General features: G+C 38.2%; 1 protein-coding gene across 1 annotated transcript in view; it reads right to left on the minus strand.

Moving 5' to 3' along the window:
* ca10a (carbonic anhydrase Xa) overlaps positions 1-19,787 on the minus strand; it is a 217,641-nt gene that overhangs the window by 188,731 nt on the left and 9,123 nt on the right. Inside the window, exon 2 of the mRNA XM_079845755.1 lies at positions 3,574-3,648. Within this exon, the coding sequence (XP_079701881.1) occupies positions 3,574-3,648 (75 nt within the window). The remainder of the gene's footprint in view (positions 1-3,573; positions 3,649-19,787) is intronic.

Genomic DNA, 19,787 nt, shown 5'->3' on the forward strand with positions numbered 1-19,787 from the left:
TAACAGTTCCACTGCTCGCGAGGCGCATGTTCCGCTCTTCTTATTAACAATCGCTCCAGCAGCCTTGCTCAGCTCCCACAACACTATGTCCTGCTCTGCTTCATACTACAGTAATGTTAATAATCGCATCCATGAACAAGATTTCTGCCCGAGTCCTATCCCGATTCTTTTCCACCGGCTGTGAGTTGAAGACCACATGTCCCAAGATTCTGCGCTCAAACGTGGCGTCATCAAACTACGCCTTTGTTTTGAATAGGTGACCTCTAGTGGACGGAAAAGTTACATTGTGCAGCTTTAAAGGGCACCTATTGTGTAAAATTCACTTTTACATGGTGTTTGAACATAAATGTGTGTTGGCAGTGTGTGTACACAACCACCCTATAAATGGTAAAAATCAACCCACTTTTTTTCTTTTTTTTTAATCTCCATAAATCATAAGCAGTAGGGGTATTGACAAATCTTGCAATTCAATTCGATTTCAATTCCGATTCAATTCAATATTTCAATCGATTATCTTGGATATATATCAGGTACAATACATGGAAAATTTTCTCAAGAAAAACAATCCTCTTAACTAATGCTGTAAACTATGGGAGTCAGTTGTAGTCTACTATAATACTATAATATTGAAGGTAAAAATTAACTGATTTGCATACAATTTTTATTTGTATTATAATAAAGCTATATGAAATAAACATTTAAATGGTGGCTGTCAAAAACTTGCCAGATTTAATCAAGCGTGCATTAAATATTGAAGAACATAAATGATAATGAATAAGTAATATTTACAAATTTATCAAAATGCTCCTCTCTGGAGGTCATTTTTCTAGCTGACTAATGAGTTTATGGACACTGGATATGGTTTTTGTGAGGTAAATGTGACGTTACATGACATTGTTTACAAGCTGTTTTATTGACATCTTTCCGCGGTTGATACAGATTTCGGTAAGTTGTACTCTATCTTTTAACACACTTTCAGATGCTCATTCATGATATATATTTTTATACTTGTACTGTAGCTAGATAACATCATGCCACATGTCTACTCTGATTTGGTGATGGATCTATGACAGGGTGTAAATCTTCATTTATCACCATCTTTCACCACAGAAATCAGGCTGTGGTGTGCAATATTTAAAGCCCAGCCGAGAGTTCAACAGGTTCTACCTCATCAGCCAGCAACGGTCAGGGGCCATTCCACAGTCTCGCAGGCAAACGCAGATCGCGCAGTTGCAACATACAGTACAGCAACATTGGGACTCACAGATAACTGGCACTTTAGTTTGCTGGGCACAGAGCATTTAATAATCATCAAAATACAGCTGCCCCTTCCCCAACACGAAGTCCTTCCTACACCTCTGGTGAATAAACAGGAACCAGATTGCCAATCCAACACCCCTCTCAGTAGCTCAAGATGGTGTGCAACTAAGCCCAGCGTGATATTCCACAGGATGTGACTCTGACTCAGAGACAAAGGTTTAAAACCTTTCTCCAGCTTTACCTCTTTTAAAATCCTTCTTTTGGCCCTCCCTAACAGTGTTGAACAGTGTAATCCTCAACAAAAAAAAGGATCAAAGAGCACATAAAACCACAAACATAAATAAGGTATCATAAACTATGAGCTTGGACGTCTGGCTTGCACAAGTTATGCAGGTTGATGCCCCTTTTCTGACCTCAATAGACCCTCATTATTCCATTATTCCATAAAAAGGTTTATAGATTATAGAGGGAGACAGAAAAAAACAGCTGGTGATAAATTTCATCTGCAGACAATGGGTCGCATTTATTCGCCAACTGTGTACGCACATACAATACCACGTTAAATTGACCAAGAGTGACATTCATAGTTGTAAAAAATTATTCATATTTCAAACAAACGCTGTTCTTTTCAACTTTCAATGGAAATAATATTTCAACATTTATTTTAAGAAAGGTTTCTTGAGCTCCAAATCAGCATGGATTACAATGATTCTCCCAAATGTCTAAACTCACAGTGTGCGCCCGGCTTTACTTTTTTTTTGGATCAAAGAAAAGCTTCCTTCAAAACGTAATGTAAAATAGTGTAACTGACCCCAAACTTTTGGGGAAAATAAATTAGAACCAACTGAAACGGCGTGCACAAACACACACAAACAATAAAAATAGTAATAAAATATTGAAAACTAAATAATATATTATATAAAATATATAATAACATAATAAATGTGGCATTTATTGATTTTTAAAATCAGCATTTTAAATTATTTGAAATCTTTGTAACACAAAATTATTGCTTCAAAGTTAAAACAATGATTAATTAAAAAGGATAGGGAAAAAAAACCCTTCTGCAGATGTTACAACCCTCTTAAAACCAGAATTTACAAAGCTGTCATCCTCACTTCCCTATAACTGAAGTCAGAACATCTTCACCACAATTTACATTATAGTCAAACTTGTGCTCAAGGATAAGGAACTACTTTGAGAAATTGTACAGACTCTTTGGACAGAAGAAGCTTTAATCAGATCAAATGAAACATTTTATATTTTAACAAAAACAGAGGAAACCTAAATCTTATACGCATTTCAACATGTCTGGCATTTTCATTTCTGCAGTGAACTCTTCCACTTTCTTTTGGAAGCTCTAATCCTGTATCACACTGTCAATGATAAATTAAAAGGATTTTTAAATGTCACACTGTATGCACGCACAGCTTTACTGCCAGGTAAGCGAAAGGTAATTAATCAATAATGTCCAACAATCTCCACATGAATTAAAGAATCAAAGTCAGAATCATTCCAGTGAATTGGTAGACTGGGTAAACCCAGCCTAATCTGCCGGCGATTTGATTTCGCCCTGCAACTCAGTCTGGAAACCTGTACATTGATTTCTTCTGCTTGTGTTACACTTTTGGGGGAACCAATCACAGACTGGCTTATCCACCTGGCGCGCTATTAGGGTTTAACGCAATGGGGGTCGTTGCCCGTTGATCACGCCTCTTGTGGTCTGATTGGTTGAAGGACTATCCAATTGCATAGAGTCGTTTAATTTATGCTTGTTTATCATGCCTCTTGTGCAGTAGAAAATACAGAGCAGAATCCCCAGACCAATGTTCAATCTTAAATTGAGCTTGGTCTTGTGATAGACAGACAAGTGAATTGGTTCATGCAGGCATTTTTTTCTAAATAAACAGATAAAAAAACAAACAAAAAAACACTTCACTGATTCAAACACTGGTAACAAACTTACGGAAATTAAAAACAAAGAGTTGTTATACTGACATATTTAGTCAATGATTAACAAAATGTGATTTTACGTCACAATAAGCAATAATTGCTCCATAATTAGAACTAATGTACAATCCATGCGTGTGTGACAGGAGCGTACACTCTAAAAAAAAAAAGCTTCTATATAGCACCAAAAATAGTTCTTCGTCGTAATCATAGAGGAACCACTTTTGGTGCTAACTTAAAAAGGTTCCCCTATGATTACGAGCATAGAACCATTTTTGGTGCCATATAGAACCTTTTTTTTTTTTTAGAGTGTAGGGAACACCATTTGTGAACACTGATAAAAAGCTTTTGTAAAATGATTACCTGGAACAAAGCTCCCCTGAACAACTTCTTTGTAAGCCCACCATCCCTCATGGATTTTGGGTGGATTTGGCTGAGCTGTGAGAAAAGAAGAGAAAATTGGAGTGATTTAGCATTAATTATAGAAATACATTTTTTATTGAATTTGACCATTCATTGTTTTCCCTGTCATTTTCCATTCGTAAATGTTTCTGGCAAACAGCCCTGCAAGAGAGGCACAAAACAAACAAAATTGGAATTAAAAACCTCCACTTTTGTTCTTCAAACATTAGAATGGAGATGCATTCTGGGTGGACCTGACAAGAGATCTGACTGAACCAGGGCTGTAGTTTATAATTGAAAATGACCAAGTAAAGATCCTGCTGCTAAAGGAGGTCACAGCCTGAAATTACAAGGCAAGATTTTAGGATATTGCATTTTTACACCTAAACGTTCTTGTCCTTGCTGCCACTGGAAAACATGACTGTTGGGCCAGAGGTGGCAAGGCTGCCTTTTAATGGAACTAGAGGAGGGTTAATCCTTCCATCAAGGACACAAACTAATGCAGGAGAGTGGTTCAATTTCACAAAAAGAGGTGGTGGTTGGAGAGGTGAAAATGCTTCCTCCTCTTAGGAGCTCTACTGGAAAATAATCAAATACCACAATGAAGCTAACGATTTCACTGAGTACTACTTTATCTGAACATACGCAGTCGAAACTCCAAAATTGAAGTTGACTGCAATGAGAAAACTGCTTGATTAAAAGATCCCCATGAATGAGGATCACTAGATACAGACAGACTTTTCAGACGGTATATTAATACTTCTGAATAGCAATTTTGAATGGTTTAGGTCTAGTTCTTTGATGTCTCCCAAAATAGCTGATAATGGTGGTCTTGGATTTACAGTGAGACCTTCAGGAGAGGATGCAGCATCATGCAAGAAAAAAGGTTTGCTTATCGATGTCGCTGTAGGCATACCCTTTTTCACGGATATGTTTTTGTCAAACAGTTATTTATTCTGCAATCACACGTTTCCAATAATAGACCAAGATAAAGTAAGTAGTATTCGGGTGGTCATGTGATTAACATACTGTAGCAGAAAGCTTGTGTAGAATAAAACATTTTTTCCAACAGCTTTTCCTTGGACAGTGAAATTATTCATCAACTCAATTAAATCATTACTCATGTATGCAATACAGATAATTTAAAAAAAAATTTAAATGTCAAAACGTGGAATAAAAAAACATTTAACAAAGATTTTCAGATATGAGTGGATGCATTAGGATATGGTTTGTTTTTTACTACAGTTATAACCATGGCCGAAAGTATTGGCAGTGACAAATGTTGTTTCTCAAAGTTTGCTTCTGTATTTGTAGGTCATTTTTTCCCATGTTTCTATGGTGTACTGGAAACCAATGATAAACATTTTATGGCCACATATCTAAAATTTCAATGATCTCCGAGCCACTTAAAGGGTTAGTTCACACAAAAACATTTATTACACACCCTCATGCCGCTCCACACCCATAAGAGACCTTTGTTCATCTTCGGAACGCAAATTAAGATATTTGTGTTGAAATCCGAAGACTCAGTGAGGCCTGCATAACCAGCAATGACATTTCCTCTCTCAAGATCCATTAATGTACTAAAAACATATTTAAATCAGTTCCTGTGAGTACAGTGGTTCAATATTATTAATAAATCAGTTCCTGTGAGTACAGTGGTTCAATATATTAATATTATAAAGCGACAAGAATATTTTTGGTGCGCCAAACCACTGTACTCACATGAAATGATTTAAATATGTTTTTAGTACATTCATGGATCTTGAGAGAGGAAATGTCATTGCTGGCTATGCAGGTCTCCCTGAGCCATCGGATTTCACCCCAAATATCTTAATTTGTGTACCATCCGTTGTGGTCACGCTGTGCTAAGGACAGCCCTGTCCATCATGCTGAAAAATGCACAAATGATCACCAAATTGCTCCTGGATCGTTGGGAGAAGTTGCTCTTTCAGGATGTTTTGATACCATTCTTTATTCATGGCTGTGTTTTTGGGCAGAATTGACCTATCGGTAAGCCCCTCCCCTCGAACGCAGATGAGCCAATAGCAGTTGAGTAACAGTTGCGCTGGGACCGGAACTCGGACATCTTTAGGTGTCAGCGCCATAGAGAAACATTGGAAAATCCGAAGCTCTCATCGGTTTGATGGTGTTTATGCTACAAAAATGCTAAAACGTAGTGCCTGAGGTACTGTAACACTGATTCCAGGTATCCTGAGAGGATTTTCTGTTTGTCATACTCTCGTTAAGTTACGATTAAAGTCCCTGCTAATATACAAACCGAAATAACTAACTGTTCTCACGTCATGTACACTGTAGGTCAAAAACACGAAGGTCTACATTTCAGTGCCTCTCCATATTAAACTGGTTATATGTAAATTAATTTAATTTTAGATATGTTTAAGGTCTACATTATCTGTCCTACTAAGGAAGACTCCTATTTTGATGGGTATTATAGTCTCCGGGTAACGAAAGGAAGAGCTCGCACGCAGTTTATCGGAGTTGTTTTGCAGATACAAAGTTTACCAGTTATTAACTGCACCCCCAAAAAGGCATAAGGTCTGTGTATATGTTTGTTTACTGTTAGTTGTTTGAGTGTTTTTGTGTAATTTGCTGTGTATGTTAATGGTAATGCAACGGAGAGAGATAGTTTGTGAATGAGACGTTAAAGCGCACTTCTTATGCTTTGTTCGTTCAGCTCTTACGATGATTTTTTGAATAACGATGCAATAAACTTGATAAACCATCAGTTAAGTTTGGCCATCATTCGGATGGGATATACGCTACAATCTGATATAGCAACTCCGTTTGTTTGTCCGAGTTAGCAACAGTAACTAAGGGGGGCGGGGCTTACCGATAGGTCAATTGTAAGAGCCCACACCCATAAATGAAAAGCAACCACACACATTGATTGACTCAGGATGCTTCACTGTTGGCACGACACAGGACTCAAGGTAGCCTTCACCTTTTCTCCGGAAAATCAATTTCCTGATGTCTCAACCAGTTGGAAGGTGGCTTCATAAGAGAAAATAACTATGCATCAGTCTACTTCCAACCCTTCCTGCATAATTTCACTCCGTACTTGACGTTTTCTTGGAGAAAAGTGGCTTCTTTGCTGCCCTTCTTGACATCAGGCCATTGTCCAAAAGTCTTGGCCTCACTTGTGTGTGCGGAACTGCGCATGCGCTCACAGACACCTGCTGATTGAGTAAACTCTGCACGGGGGGGGGGGGGGGGGGGCATAGGGGGGGGTGTGACACCAATTCACAGCTGAGGAGATGGTCCAGGCACTTGCTGGATACTGGAATGTAGGGCTGGGCGGTATGACCAAAAATGTAAATCACGGTATTTTTCAAAATTATATAGGTTTCACCCCATTGTGACCCATTGTGTCATTGCGGTCGTGATCTGACGTACAGTTCAGTGTCCTTTGCATAACAAAATATTTCATTTGAAGAAGACGTGATGAAATGTATGCATACACACTGCCGGTTTATGTTTAGAGCACTAGAGTATATGAAATGTCCATGAAAAACTTAAACGCGTTCGCTCCGGTCTATGTGTGCTATAATATGATCCATGTGGAGAACGTTAATCTCAGCTCCGCGCAGGAACCGCTCTCTCTCGCGTGCCTCATGTAGTTTGAATTCTCCGCTGTAATCAAGGGCTGAATCCGAAATCGCCCCCTATAACCTCAAATAGGCAGAGGTGGAAAGTAACGAATTACATTTACTTGCGTTACTGTAATTGAGTAGTTTTTCTGTGTACTTCTACTTTTTTAAGTAGTTTTAAAAATCTGTAATTTTACTTTTACTTAAGTATGTTTTGTTTGAAGTATTGTACTTTGCTACATTTTAAACCACATCCGTTACTGAGTAAAAATAAATAATACAAAAGGGGGAAAAAACGCAATCCGGAAACGACTGCATTGAATTGAAGAGCGGGAGAATGCGAAAAAAATCACAAAAAGATGGAGACGGACAAGACAGACATCAGACTCAGCTGAAAGCGAAACGCCGTCGTGAACCCCTGGATAGAGTGGAAATACTTTGGATATAGACGAAAAATAGCCGGGTGTTGTCCTTGAGGATATCAAATTAGCAAAAAAAAATGTTGATGCAAAGGAGGAAACACATAGAACATGTTCGGGAACACCATCCCTCTGTGCGGATAAAGGTACGTTTATAACTTAAGGCCGAATGTTTTCTGTGATGCAGAGGGAATCCCGGAATCCTGACATGACAATTTAATTTACAGTTTAACGCAGATGTCGCGTAAAACACGCAAACTGATGGATGAATGAATACATCGACAGTAGAGCTGTACAAAAAATCAAATCGCGACATGGTGTGTGAATATTAAAGCTCAAAACACTGCTATATGAATATATGATCTGTTTATTCTGTCTCTGTGTGAATGAGCAGCGCCGTTTCGTCTACTAGCCTACATACTTAAGTAGCCTACGCGATGCTCGTGGTCTTTAACGTCTCAAAAAACATATTTGGACATGGACATATGAACATTTCAGAGCTGATCTGAGACCCCCTAATGTACATTTTCATGATTTTATTTGATTAAAAGCCATTATCAAATACATTCTGAAACAGATCTTCACTGAAATAGGTCCTCACTAAAACCCGTCAAAATAAACGGTTTAACTAGATGAAATTGTGACAGAAATATATTACTATTGTAGGCCTACAATAAATAATAATAACAACAATAATAATATTGCATAATTTAAACATTGTTTAAGAATATATTTTTTATTTGATTACCACCGTTTTGCTAATGTATTTGTATTAAATCATAAAAATAAACATTTCATAAGACTATTATTCTTAAAGTTGTTAATCTAATTAATAATTATTTATTTAATTTAGTTCATTAGACATGTTTTATTGAAATTTTCATAAAAAAACAAAACAAACAAATGGTTTCATGTTTGTTATAATAAAGGATTTGTTCAACCGAAATAAAAAATCAGTTTTCATTAATTTAATGCCATTGTAACTGGTGATAATAATAACCATCATTTAATAATACAGTTTATTTATTAAATAATTAATACCGTGATGCTGTGAAACTGATGTTTTCATATCATGAAAATCTCATTCTATTACAACCCTACACGAGAGAGTCCCCCACCCCGCTGTTAAAAAAAGCAACTCAGTAACTTTTACTCGGAGTACATTTTAAATTAACTACTTTTTACTTTTACTTGAGTAAATTTTTAGACAAGTACTTTTACTTCTACTTAAGTAAAATTTAATTGAAGTAATAGTACTTTTACTTGAGTAGAATATTTTGTTACTCTTTCCACCTCTGCAAATAGGGCATTATTTGAGGGGACAGCCATTTGTAGTGGTGTCCGTAACGAAACCATAGTGGACGTTATTGAATGCACTCGTTCAATCTCACATTGCACCGCAATAACGAGTGTACAGCCGATGTACACACAACGGCTGTCTGAATTCACTCAGTCGTTTTCATTCACTCCGTCAAGTGAACTATTTAAGTGGATAACGTAGGGAATAGTGAACGAAGCTTTAGGGGGCGATTTCAGATTCAGCCATAGGCTGTGATGCAATCTCAGCTGTGTGTGCTCTCACCACAGTGCAACAGTGAAACGTGAGCCCTCGAACAGTGACGCGTTGCGCTGCGTTCCGAACGTCCGAACGCGACATATACCGGTATTGCGGTATCATCAAAATTCATATCATAAAAATAAATACCCGTATTTGGTTTGAACCGGTATACCGCCCAGCACTACTGGAATGTTTTTTTTTTCCAGGTCTAATATTCTTTGCAGCAATTTCTTTGCATGTGAGGCCATTTCGATGCAAAGCGGTGATGGCTTCATGCTGTCTTTGGAGCTAACTATTGCTAACACAACACCACAATGATTGGAAGCACTTCTTCCCTCATTTTATAACAATTAGTTTGCTCCTATAATCCAATCAGAATGATAGAGTGATTTCACCTGACTTCACACTTTCATGTGCTGATGATGATAAATTAAATTATGTTAGCTTTCCATGTTGTACCAGGGCCAAAAAAGTTAATTTAAATGCATCTGATCACAGCACAATAATCTAGAAACAATGTGAATAAACACTAAAGCAGCAACCTTTGTGAAACACTACATTTATGTCACTGCCAATAAATTCGGCCATGGCTATTTGTTCAAGTATGGTCATATATGGTTCCAAGTCTCACACCTTGCAAATAGCAAATTAAACTGCTGTATATGCCTAATACAGTAGTAACTGTTTAAATGTGTCAAAACTACAAAACTTTATATCTCGCCACCAATTGATGAACGTCACAAATCTCTCCCTCTCTTTGTCTCAGGTATCTTGTCAGGATCTATCTTCAAGCAGAAGTTAGTATGGAGTGCGAGGCAATAACAATTCATCAGCCATGTTCTCCTGAGGGACACCAGCGTAATAATACAGGAGAGCTTTAGTGGAAGCTCCAGGACAAGCATCAGACACTGCATCAAAACATTTCTCTCCCTCTCAGTGAGGAAAACAATGCTCCCATCCCTGCAGCTCAAAGCCGCCGTTATTAGCGGGACGGAGACTGGATAGGAAAAACAGAACGCCAATTGATCATTTCTGAAAGCATAAGACTGAAGCACTCCAGACTTGATGCGACAAAAGCTTTCCATAGAACATCCAAGGAAGTAGTTTTTATGCCTTTTGTGATTAAAATGAGACTTTTGATGGCTTTTATGTAAGTGTGTATACGGCTGTAAGCTTACAGGGTCTAAAGAACTGTTGTGATTGAATGTAATTCGATACACTCAGATCTTATGTGTGTCCCAGTTGAATGTGCAGGGCTGCATGAAAATGAGACATCACATATTTCATTATGACAGCAGTTTGAGCAAAGCAGCTAAGTTCTATTCCATTTCCCACACAGCTTGGCGGTGCCCCAATAACATATTTACTGGCTTCAGCAGAAAGAAATGCCTTAAAACTAAAGCAAAAACTCAGTCAGGAGGTTATACGGAATAGAAATGTAAAGCTGTTAATTGTAACATGTCCCGTCCAAAAGACTTCACGTAATTGGCAGCGTCATCTGCATCACTTTGCATCCTGTCATAACTAATCAAAGGGAAGGACATACAATTACTAAACAAACAATGGCCCCGCTCTCAGTGGAAGACGATACATAAAGGCCAGATTAAGTCTGAACTCGCTCTGATGGACAGTATCAACTCAGATCCAACAGGGTTTACATTTTATTCTTTAATAATGGGATTCAAGTGATTGGTTTAATAATATCATTTAAATGATTGAATGCTGCTGGCATTGCCTTTTCAGCATTTTACAAATGATGCCGCTTCCCCAGCAGCTGACTTGCTCATGCATTATTCAGAGTTGGGTAATCAAATGAATAGATGAGGGTGGTTGCAGCACAGAGGTAACAAACCTATTGAATGTCTGCAGAGTTAGTGTCAATAGATCAAAAAGTAATTAACACTAATTTTCTGATCCCTGTTCCCAATGGGGAGACCCCCCTGCTTGGTAAAGGATTTTCAAACAGGCACTTCACAACAGCTAAACATAAAAGCCACAGAGGGAAATTTGTCTACATTTGCCACCATTAGAGATTAGGGATGTGTATGAGTAATTAAGTAGTTGAGTATTTGCTTTCACACCAACTACAGTAGTTGACGAACACTATTTAAACAAATCTCTCACCTAAATCTCAGTGCTTTCTGGTGCATCCAAGTGCAGCTATATTTGTCATGCATCCCTGTGATCCCACCAGATGAGGATCTGCTCTTAGTGCTAGAAGAGACCTCATAAACAGAATGTGTTTATAACTCTGTACACACAAAAGTACTCGTTTACTCAAGTTACACAAGAGCAAAATTACAAAAAAATACTTATCCACTGTAGAAAGCAATGGGATGAAGAGCATCACTATTCATCCAAATGGTCTTTTAGAACGTATTTAGTGTAGAAGTTCTATTTATGGACAGATATGAGTGAAGCTTGTTATTATTAGCATCTACCTGGCATGAGGGACTCTTCAATGTGTGTATTAGAAACCATAGAAACTATTACATTCACACAGCTGCAGATAGAACTGGACCTGTGGGAGCACATACAATTGTGCCCCCAATACACATGAAAATAAGGCCCTAGCATTCTACTAACATTTGGGCGCAAGGTTTGCATTTTCCTGACACATTTAGGTTCTCTTAATTTAATGTTTCTTGACTAATTGATGGGTCAGGGTATACAATGGATGTCTACAGTATTTAAGAAGATTGTAAGCAACTTTGTATTTTGTATGTATTTTGGTTATTAAAGCTACACTATGGCCACATCAGCTAAATTTGGTTGTCAATTCACCTTTTAGTGCTTAATCCTGTTCAGTTCTCACACACACACGCACACACGTCAGTAATTTACGGGAGTGATAACCGCATTCTACAACCAAATTAACTCCCGACAAAATGCAGATACTGACAACTAAATATGTCAAAATACTTTCTGCTGAAAATAATACCTAAATATCTCGACCCACATTTGCTCACTTTAATAACTTGTAGACACAGTCTCTGGCGACTGAGCTTTAGTTAAAATTGCTCAACATAACGATAATGAGTCTTTTGTCGCTGTAATTTTACTTTGGTCAAGAAGCCAGATCGTTGCTATGGTTACCACGGTGTCAATCATTGCAGTTTCGGGGGTGAGTCGTGTTCTGTACTAACACAGAGCGATAATTTAGGGGTCTCACTCCCGCATTTAAATATGGTTGTCAGTCCTGAAACTTTACAGTGTGTATGTGGCCTTTTTACAACTTTTTGTTCAAAATGAACTAAAATGTAAAATGAGAGTACATCAAAAAACCATTGTCCATGTTTTTGAATTAGCCTAAATCACTATGGCAAGCCTATAATAATTATTTAAATATGTTAGAGCTGTCAGGATGGATTTAGACAAAAACTGCTACTTCCACTATTTATCCATGCTTTACGTTATATCTGTAAATAAAATAAAGAAGGCCAGACTACTAAATGCAGTGGAAGGTGGTATTGTAATAGCTTGAAGCAACCACAAATGAACCTCAAACTGAAGGAGAAACCTGTACATTTTTCTATCCTGCTTCCGTTACAAATCTGCGGGGACCAATCACAAACTGGCTTATCCACCTGGAGCACTATTGGCGGGTCTAACACGATGACGACCGTCAATCCAATTCCTTTCAACCTCTCGACGATGTTCAATGGCTTCTTTAGTTTAGCAAACAAAATTGCTCGAGTGGGTGTAAATACCAATCACTTGCAAAAATCACTATGCAATTGCTGCTTCCGCAAACTGCTGATCAATGCTACAAACCAACATGTTTGTTGACACGCTTTCTGTCTGGAATTTTTGCGTCACTCTGCACAGCAGGGCCGTAACCACCATAGACATTGAGGGGGACAATTCCCCCGCAATAATTAGAATTGGCAAATTGCCCACCCCAATATTTGAAATTCTTGCACTGCTCTGCTGCACTTCATTATGCAGCGCTTTGTATGTTGTTGTTAGGATGACAAAAAGGTTTAAAAGTTACATTTTAGTCTGGTTTGTCTCAGCGGTCTGGTCGAACAGCTCTCGTCAATGTCAAAATGATTGAGATGGCCAATTAAATCAAAGTAGGCGGGGTTTACATTTTCTTTTGGCTCGTGCCTTGCACAGTCTTCACACACAGACTAGCACGTCAATCTATCGCTTAATGCCGTTGTGGAGAGAGACTCTATTCTTTCAGGTGAAATCACAAAACATAATGCATTGCACACAAACGTGTCACTGCTCTTCGAATGTCACCAGCAAATATATGTATTTACTCATTAATGCAAAGAATCTCGGGACAATAATATATTTGACGCAAATTAATGCACATATTGTTTGCAAATAGTGCCGAAAGGATTATTTCCCAACTCAATTATTGTCCTAAAAGGAAAATTATGTTTTGTTGCCTTCTTTTAGGGCTCTGACACGGATTCACACACAGTGATTTGGTTTAAGATTCTGCTCCAACCCACAGTATCTTATTGAGCATTTGGTTAAATCCAACATTTTTTGTACTACACCACTTTCCCCCCTATTTATAGGACAACAAATTATTACGGTATGGTTAACTTAGCATAACTATACAAATGAACCAACACTAACTAACACTTTGTTTGTACCATTACCTCAAAGTGTTTTTCTTCAATGGAAGAGGAGAACAACAGAACAAAACTAGTACACTACAACTGTATACATTTATATCCCTGATCCTTCTAAAGAGCATGTCAGTGATAAACTACCTACACATGGCACTTCCAGAAGTCTCAGAGAAACTAGGTGATGCTGTAAATAAACACTTCAGAGACTAATTGTCAGAGGCGACCATTAGTATTCATCATGGAACTGAGGCAGTACCGGGGCTCATCCATGCAGGGTGAAAAGAGAAAGAGGCGCAAATGCCGCCCATAAATGAAACTTGACCTTGCCGACAGCTGTGCTTACTGACTTATGAGATAATTGTCTTTCACCCGGCCCGTTTGTGGCACCACATTATGGATCCAGCTGCACCAGTGTAATGTTGCAGGGCTCATCCCCGGTGGACTCTTTCAATCAAGCCCAAGCATCCTGAACCATTTATCAATATAAAAGGCCAGGCAATATGCTGTATGTGTAATCACCCTTGATACGTGTCATCATTCCTCTGTGCCAATGATCGGACCTCTGAATCGGCTTCTTCAAAGCATAAATCGCTTTAGAAGTAAAGCAAAGACTTGGCAGCAGCAATGACATACTGTACATTAGGATTAGTCGATGAATCTAACGATTGTTTTTTACCATTAATCAATAATATTTTTCAGATTAGCCGATTAAACTAGCAATCATTTTTACAGCTAATCTATTGCTTATTTTCTGGTCAGTCAATAAACCCTTTAGTAACAAATAATAACGGTAACTTCTGCCATTAATCCTTCAATGTTTATTGTTTTAATTACATTTTTTTATGTTTTATTTTATTCTCATAAAAATACTTACTTTACAAATAAATAAAGTGCCAAATAATAAAGTCATCTATCAATAAATGTCCATGATGGCTGCGTCCACAGTCACTGTTTTGGAATGACAACAGGTGTTTGCTTACAGGTGTGAGTCTTGAAATGTTGTTTTCATTTAGGAGATTAAAAGTATCTGCTTGAATGCAAATCTATATGAACGAACAGCAGTCACAACCGCATTTTAACTCAGGTAACCATAGTGACAGTATCAGAGAAGGCGATGTCCATAACACTGGGAAGTTATCGCAACTGACAGCGTGTTATTAAATAAATGAATCCAATCGAGCGCATGAGATCATTCATCTCCAGATGAACGCAACTCATTTCTCCTCCTCCGTGAGTAAACAAAGCCCTCATGATTAACACAGGGCTTATAAATACGGGACGTATTAGCACAATTACAGAGTTCAGCATGGCTCACACATTACGTGACAAGAGAGAAAACTAGCTGTCCAGTGCGATTCCATTCATACAGTGCAAGATGTCCGAGATTGCGCTTCCAAGTCCTGAAAAATGTGCAGGTGTCAACTTGGTTACAGAATGCGGTTATCATGCTCGTAAAAAACAAAATGCTGTATGAATGTAACCGTATTAAGCGCCGTTGCTATACTACCGATTAGCATGTGCTCTAGGGAGTCTTTGACTGCATCATTCTGAAGTCGTATACATCTACTATATTGTAGGTGCAAAACAGTATGTTAAAAGAGAAGTATGTCCAAATTCACAGCATTTATAAAACAGTAGGTGAAAAATACCCAGCAAGATTCTGAAGTGCACATCTGATGGACACTTTACTATCCCATGAGGCCATGGGAGAGGATTTGTGAATAGCAATGAAGTGACATAACTGACACTGGTAGCTCACATGACGGATGTAGTATATGCTTATATTCATGCATACTACATCGATTTTTTTTGGTTGGTTTTTTTTTTTTGGTTGAATGGCGATATACAGTATTTTCTACATTTTACTACTTGGATAAATTATATCTGTATTTATTCAAAACAAATATATATTTCACATCCATATAGTGAATGTAATGTAGACTGTGCTATTATGTGCAAAAAATCTTATTTTTAAATTCACTAAACTTAAAAAGAAAATAAATACAACCAAAAGCAGACTAAATATATTAGCCAACATTTGATTCCCCCATTACAATAGTCACTTTACAGTTACTGCTATCATAAAATACACTTACTTGTAGGCTTTACATTTGGCACATTTATTGTCCAAAAACAAATATTTTAGCTATATGTATATTTTAGTCAGAATTATTGCGCTCCTATTTTATTGCGCTCCGTCTGTTTGGAGCGCATCCGCGTGGTGGAGCTGATTCCTGGAAGTCTGTGAAGTTTAGCAGAGATAGAAAAAAATTTCTAGATTGATTCACTAGAAAAGGAGATTCACTCCTGACAGCAAAATGGAAATATTTGCATGAATTAACATTTACAGATGGAGAATATACCTGTGAAATTTAAGTTATGCACCGTGGAAAGCACTACATCTCAAACACATTAAACAGCGCAAGTATCTATCTGTCAGCACATGTAGGCTAACTGTCAGAGCATCTGGCGGAGCAAGCTGCTTTAAGCTATACATGTTATATCCTACCAGTTATTTTGAAGCCCAATTTAGGACAAATTGGATGTTGCACTTTCCCGAAGCAACCCACTCTGTGTCCTCCACTAGTATCAAACTACTGTATTTCTATATAAATGGTATTGCCTCATTCCTTATCGATTACTTAAAATATATCAATACATCGTACTATATACTTGATATACTGCCCAGCCCTACTACACAAATTATAGAACATACGTTTTTGATGGGTGCAAAATAATTACTCATCATTAGCCAAGTTTCCATCCACTTTTTGCACATATTGTTATCGACAAAGTGAATACGATAAAAAAAAAAAGATTGCGAAATTTTCGTAAATGGCATTACAATCTGAGAAATTCGAAAAGGTCAGCAGTAGTTTGCATCCCTGGAAATTAATGTCCATTGGTTAAATTTTGTTAATCGTAAACAGTAAATATTGCTGTAATATTAATAATGTCAATTCACTCCTCAAGTTCAGCTGTTTATCTTACCTCGACTCGCATTCAAGTGCTGCGCTGCTCGGTTTCTGTGAACAATAAATCCCGCCTCCTTCGATTTAATTGGATATCTCAAACATTTTGACATTGACGAGCGTTTTTACACCACTGAGACTGATCAGGCAAAATAGATTAGAGTTTTCCCCTCACATGGGCCGCGCAGGCCATTCGTCTGGGCTGACGGAAAGATAGGCTACGTAAATGTACCATTATTCATTCATCATATATTTTTACGTAGCAAAGGGCTGGCCCACATTGTCCAGCGGCCCACCGGGAAAACTCCCGGTGCTCCCGATGGCCAGTCCCCCCCCCCCCCCCCCCCGATTAGTTTCCATCCACTTTTTGCACTGTTTGCAAAATTTGCTGTCTCCAGCCAGTTTCCACCCAATTTTATTTTTTCACGACATTTGAAGTATTGATATAGAATTTACACGCTAAAGTTAAATGGAAAAAGATAAGTGTCGACATTTATAAAAGATGATGGATAATTGGCATTTCCATCCACTATTACATCCTTGGATGGAAACCTGGATATTGGCATCATCGATTCTGTCGACACATAATTTCAACCTATTAGGATGATTACATACTGGTCTGAAGCTCCAGCCAACTCCACCAGCTTTGGTCTACGCAGTAAGCTAAAGGTCTGTATCCTTTGTGGATCAACACTAGATTTAATACTGGAGGGGGTTTTTAGCTCTGATGGCCTTAATATGACCTCAGCAGCACCAAAGTCTTAAAAAAAGTTATTCTACTATAAATAAATGATATGACAGATGGCATGGTATGAAATGCACACCCACTGCCTTGACCAGCAAAAAAAACATGGAGACATTAGCACTTCCCTCGAGAAATGCATCGAGGCAAATGTGAGAGTGGAACTTTTACTACCAGATATAAACTTTATCAGTATTACCGGAGCATTTGCAGCCATTCCCCTCAGAGACTCACACACTTTTATCAACAAGAACAAAAACTGCATCTGTATTATGCATTCAGGTTGTCTTAGAACAATTCATTTGGCAATTTACATAATATCTAAATGTTTTGAACTGTGACATAAGCCCCTCATTCCGGAAGGGAAACGGATAAACAACCAAATCACGTAAGGAGGATGCTGACAATCTTGCAACTCCCCGTCTCCCCTCTCTCTCTCTCTCTCTCTCCCTCTCGGTCCACATGCACAGATGCAAACTCACTCATAGACACATCTGCATGGGATTATCAGATTAGTCGGCTGAGACAGTGCTGCCCAGTGTGTGCGTGCAGGATCACCCAGCCACAGCGAAAGCCTCTGTACTATACTGTAGATATCAGTGCTTAATGTTCCAGCCTTCAGCCGTGGCATTGCCCGAACATTAAAAACACCTTCTCGCAGTCACATGCGTGGCAGCGGCGAGGCCTCCCTCGTAAAGAGAGCCGAGATCACTGTCAAGCTGCGGCGAGCGGCGCTTGTTGAGCTAAGAGTGGCCAGGTGCGCACTGTGGATGATGTGCCACAGGGCACCTGAGAGCCAGTGCAAACATGTCATGGTGTCTCGCTGCTGTGGGTTTGTGACAAGATTCATGGCTGGGTTTTTACAAATGGCTATGCCCGTTGCATGTGACAGTCAGTAGTGTTAGCTAAACCCATCCATCAGGGAAGACCTAGCTAAACACAGCTGCTTCTGACTCACAGCTGACTTAGAAGTTCTGCACGTTTTTTGCCTTTCACTGTTTTAAAAAATATATATACACAATATTTGTGTCTGGTTTTAATTAATCAAATGCTTAATTAAATGAAATGCTTCACCATGCTAATTAAAAATTCACACTAAAATTGTCAAGATTCAGGGAAAGTGGGAGTAATTTTATAGAGAGCATAAGATTCGAAACATAACAAGCATGGCTATATTAATGAGAAGCATTACTCCACTTATCATATTTTCTTTAATTTTATCTATAAAATGAAGTTACATTTTCTGCATAGGCCAAAAATGAAAACCCAAAAAAAGCATTAATTGAACGCATTCATTTGAATATTCCACAATCATGCAGAAATAATGTATTGTGCCCACAACTGCTTAACGAGAACCATGCAAACTAGGATTTGATAAATTACAACATTAAAACACCATGGATGAAAGTGCATACAACCTCTTCACGTCTTAATAATGCCACCGTAAATGCCTTACTCTCAATAAATAAGCCATGCTCTTTAAACAATGGAATATTCAGACTTTTTTGGCCAGTTTCACAGACAAGGTTTAGGCCTAGTCCCAGAATAAAATACATGTTTGAGCTGTCTTAACTGAAAACAACTTACACTGACATGAAATAGCTATATAAAATATGTCAGTGCCGTTGTTTTGTCTCAAGATGTACATCAGTAATTAGGGATGCACGATATATCGCCACCATATCGTTACCAGCCGATAAATGGTCATTTTTAATTAAATATATTAAAAGGCGATTGATAATGTATTTCCTTCAGCAGAGACACTTCAGATGCGCGTTGTTCGCCATGATGGTTTCGAATTGCTTGATATGGTTGGAATCCCTTCGAAAAGGTACAACAAGTGCAACATGTGCAGCACAAATCTGTCATATTAGCTACATAAAAATATCTTGAGAACATGACTGTAAAAGAATGTTGTGAATTCTTTGTGTGCCCTTATTTTAGTAGCACGTTGTTGTGGAAAGAGCACGTCCATGGAGTTACAGTCAAGTTTGCTTGTGCATTCGCAGCCTTTTGTGCCATTGTAAGTTGCAATATTATGTTTATTTTGTATACATCTGATTAATATCAAATAGAATGTTTGGTTGAGTTAATTATGGATGCAGTAAAGCGCTTCATTGTACCGGTGGGTCATCTTTAGCTTTAGCGTGCACAGCTCACACAGCAATGCACAACATGAACTACTGGGACTGTCATAGCATAACATTATAATGAGAACACTATTGTAATAAAATGTTGTGAATTCTTTGGGTTTAGTTGTTGCGTTTCAGTGCATTGTGGG

This window comes from Gobio gobio, assembly GCF_949357685.1.
Source record: "Gobio gobio genome assembly, chromosome: 20".
Taxonomy (NCBI): domain Eukaryota; kingdom Metazoa; phylum Chordata; class Actinopteri; order Cypriniformes; family Gobionidae; genus Gobio; species Gobio gobio.